Source organism: Leguminivora glycinivorella, unplaced genomic scaffold (genome assembly GCF_023078275.1).
Source record: "Leguminivora glycinivorella isolate SPB_JAAS2020 unplaced genomic scaffold, LegGlyc_1.1 Scaffold3, whole genome shotgun sequence".
In the NCBI taxonomy this organism is placed as follows: Eukaryota; Metazoa; Arthropoda; class Insecta; order Lepidoptera; family Tortricidae; genus Leguminivora; species Leguminivora glycinivorella.
In genome coordinates, this window is record NW_025952828.1 from 2,261 (window position 1) to 6,019 (window position 3,759).

At 54.6% G+C, this 3,759-nt stretch overlaps 1 protein-coding gene across 1 annotated transcript; it reads right to left on the reverse strand.

The window, feature by feature from the left end:
* Positions 1 to 946: 946 nt before the first annotated feature.
* Positions 947 to 1,369, reverse strand: LOC125242030. The gene has a single exon (XM_048150735.1). It carries the CDS (start codon positions 1,367 to 1,369, stop codon positions 947 to 949), a length of 423 nt encoding a protein of 140 aa, XP_048006692.1.
* Between the last annotated feature and the right edge of the window lie 2,390 nt (positions 1,370 to 3,759).

Here is a 3,759-nt window from a genome sequence, read left to right on the forward strand (position 1 = left end):
TCTTTAAAGCGATATCGATGGAGCCCCGCTTCCGCGGGTCACTTATTCTGTGCAGATTGACCTTCGGCCATTTGAAGATACCCTAAAAAACCTAACCTACCTATGTATATGTGGTAAAATAAAAAGTGGTAATTTTGCGTATTGAACCGTTTCTGATGTTGACTAATAGCGATAAACATAATATTACACTAGTCATTTTCCGTTCTAGATCGTTTGAGATCGTCCGAACAGAATGAATCTTTCTATTCGTTACCATGAGAACATTTATGTAGACCGTAGACCATCACTACGTGAGACGCACGGCGCTTATTGGTATTCCGGCCGTAACGTCTACGGTCAAAACGTAACGCACGTTACGTTAACGTGTTTTATCATCATCTCAGTGAAAATATTGTCGCGAAGGTAATGGAATATTGACCGGGTAACGTATGTTATAATCATATTACGTTACGTGGGAAGATATTTTAGGATGACATTTGGTACGTGGTTTTTTAACGAGTTTAGCAAATATATTAATGGCAGTTTTAATCGCATTAAAACTGCACGAGGCCATGCACTTGGCGAGGAACAGACGCCTATGGAGGGACCTTTTTTTTTTTTTTTTTTTTGTCGGAGTGGGGAATGCGTTACGCACCGTCCCCCCAGCCGCGGGAAGGCCTTGAAGGGGGGGTGTGTGGGACTCCCTCCTTCGGCCCACTCTCTTGTCGAGAGGGAGGGAAGAGGTTTACCCACTAAACCCCACTCCGGCGTTTCGCCCTCTGTGCCGTTCGCGAGGGCGTCATGGGATCATCGGGTCTCCTCTGTCCACCATGGCGCCCTCCGGCAGCCCCGAATTGTCACAGGGCATCCGCACAGGTTAGGGAGAGAGGGATCAGAAACGCTTGATCCCTCCCTCGACGAGGTTAGTGGGGCCGGTGCAATGCGGGTCCCGTACCCGCTAGCCCCACTAAGGGTCGTGGCGCAAGAATGCTCGTCGCCTTCGACCCTGCCGTCTTCGACGGAGAGGCAGCGCGTCAGCCGCAGCTTCGCGCTCTCTCTCCGCCGCCTCCTTCTGTGACATGACGTCTTCACAGAAGGAGGCCACCGCATCCCATCTTCTCTCGCTGCTCAGCATCGCCCCTATGACGCTGTGCAGCGAGAGGTCCACCAGTCCTGTGGCTGCGACCAGCGCAGCCCTTTCCACGGCCCAGCGACTACACTCCTCAAGGGTGTGCTGGGCCGTATCGTCCTCCACACCGCAGTCCAGGCACTGGGTGCTCGGCTCTCTCCCTATCCGGTGCAGGTAGTGTCCAAAGCACCCGTGCCCGGTCACCACCTGAGTCAACCGGTACGTGAGGACCCCCCTCCTTCTTCCTAGCCAGTCCTCCATGACAGGAAGGATGGCTCCTATGGTTCGCGTTCCATAGAAGGCTATCCTCCAGGGCGTCCCTCCATTGTTGGCGCAGGTGCTCCTCAGCTGCCCGCGCCGCTCTTTCCTCTTCCTCGGGGTCCGGCGGCTCTCCCCGGCTCCTCGCTGCCACCTTCCGCTGGTACCTTTCGGCTAGGACCACCGCGTCCAGCTCCCATGGGGGCGTGCCAGCGAGGAGGCAGGCTGCGGCATGGGAAGTGGTGCGGTAGGCCCTGACTGCCCTTTGGGCCACGACCCTCTGGGGCCGACGGAGTAACGCCTTGGTGCGTTCTCGCAGCCTTCCGGCCCAGATTGGCGCTCCGTAGAGCGCCATACTCCGGACGACCCCCGTGAACAGCCGCCTGCAGGGGGCGTTCGGCCCTCCCAAGTTGGGCAGCAGATTGCCCAGCGCCGAGACGAGGAGCGAGTCTTGCGAAGTGCTCCTCAAAAGTCCACTTTCTGTCCAGGACAAGGCCCAAGTATTTTATGTTGGCCTTGACCTGGACAGACTGGCCCTCCACCCTCAGCGCCGTGTTTGCCTGTAGCCTCCACCGCCTCACGCCTCCCAGGACCATGGCTTCGGCCTTTGCGATGGCGACCCGCAGCCCGAGGAGCCCGATGCGGTGGACGGTGAGCTCCGTCGCCACCGCCGCCCTCCTGAGAACCTCCTCCAACTGAGGACCCAGTCATAACCGAGGTTCCACAGGAGGGGCCCCAAGACGGACCCCTGTGGAACCCCGCCAGTCATGACCCTCGCCCTCCGTACACCCCCCTGTTCGTAGAGCACCACCCGCCCCGTCAGGTAGTGCTCTACTATCCTCCTTAGGTACAGAGGCACCCCGTGGTAGCGGAGTGCCTCTGCGATCACCGCATAGGGGAGGGAGCCGAACGCGTTAGCGATATCAAGAGACACCGCCACGACTCCCTGTCCCTGTTCTTCCGCCAGCTCGCTAAATGCTCTGAGGGTTCCCACGGCGTCCAGCGTGGACCTCCCCCACGGAACCCGAACTGATTGCCGCTTAAGTTCGGGCCCGTCCCTTCGAGGTGCCGCTGGATGCGGGAGGCCAGGATACGCTCGAAGAGCTTCCCGGTCTCATCCAGCAGGACGATGGGGCGGTAGCCGGCTGGGTCCGTCTGGTCCCGGGGCCTTGCGGGTAGCCCTGACCCGCTCCACTGCCCACTCAAATTCGTCGTCCGTGACTGGGGGGATGATGAGAGGCCCCTCTGGGTGTCCTTCCGGGGGGCCATCACCGGCGGGACGAACTCCGGCGCCTCAGGGAAGAGGCCCTCTACCACCGTTTGGAGGAGCTGTGGCTCCATAGAGTCCATGGGGGGTGCACACTGCAGCTTATTGCGCACCATTCTGTATGGGCGCCCCCACGGATCTCTATTAAGAGTTGCGAGGAACTCTTCCCACCGCTCAGTCTTGGCCCTTTCAATGGCTTTCCGAAGCGCCCGTTTCTTTTCCCCAAGGATGGTGTGGAGGACCCCCTCTTCCTCCAGGGTGTGCCTCCTTCTTCGGCAGCGGGTATAGGCCCTCCGAGCGGCATTACAAGCCGTACGGAGGTCAGCGATCTCTGGACCCTATCACAGGGTGCCTTACTGGTAAATAAACTTAAAGCTCCGGCTGTACAAAATTAAGGACACAAGTGATAATAATAGAAAAAAAATACTAAAACTGAAAATAATAAAAAACGGTGTCGAAATAAGCTTGCAAAGGGAAGTATATGGTGGAGATAAATAATTTAAGATTTTGTATATTTTATAACATTTATTTATAAAGAAAATTCTTGCCAAAATGTGTTTGTTCAGTTGGTTCTTAATTTAGTTACTTACTGCGCTAACCGTGTGAAAACTGACCTATAATTCTCTTGTTCGACACCAATGAAATGTACAGAGCTCAGCGGGAAGCTAGGTCGCTTAAAAGGGTTCTAAGTAAATTTTCACACAAGTTATCTTAATTTTTAACTAGAAATTATACTATTAAAATACCCTAGGTACCAGTTCTCAAAAATATTTGCTTGCTCTAAATTACTGACTCTATGAATTTAATCTACCTAAATTGCAGCTGACGCAGTTGCCCTGACCATTAGAAGGATAAATTGGACCGACCTCTAAGATGGTGAACCTTCGGGAAAGCTGTGGAAGGTGGCACGGGACCTCCCGGGGAATGTTGGCTGCACTGCGGAGACTTTTCAACCCGGAACGCGTGCCGCGTGGACACAGAGACAAATGCGGCAGAGGCAGGCCGTCTTCCAGCAAACAGGACTCAGAACTTGCGCCGGTCACAAGGATTTCCAGAGTTAATAATATATATATCTATAAATATTTTTAATATCCCGGCTCCTGAAAGCGACATAAAAATACATTAG

Coding starts and splice junctions, on each gene's coding strand:
- LOC125242030 (XM_048150735.1), bottom strand. CDS start 1,369: ATGGAGGACTGGCTAGGAAGAAGGAGGGGGGTCCTCACGTACCGGTTG.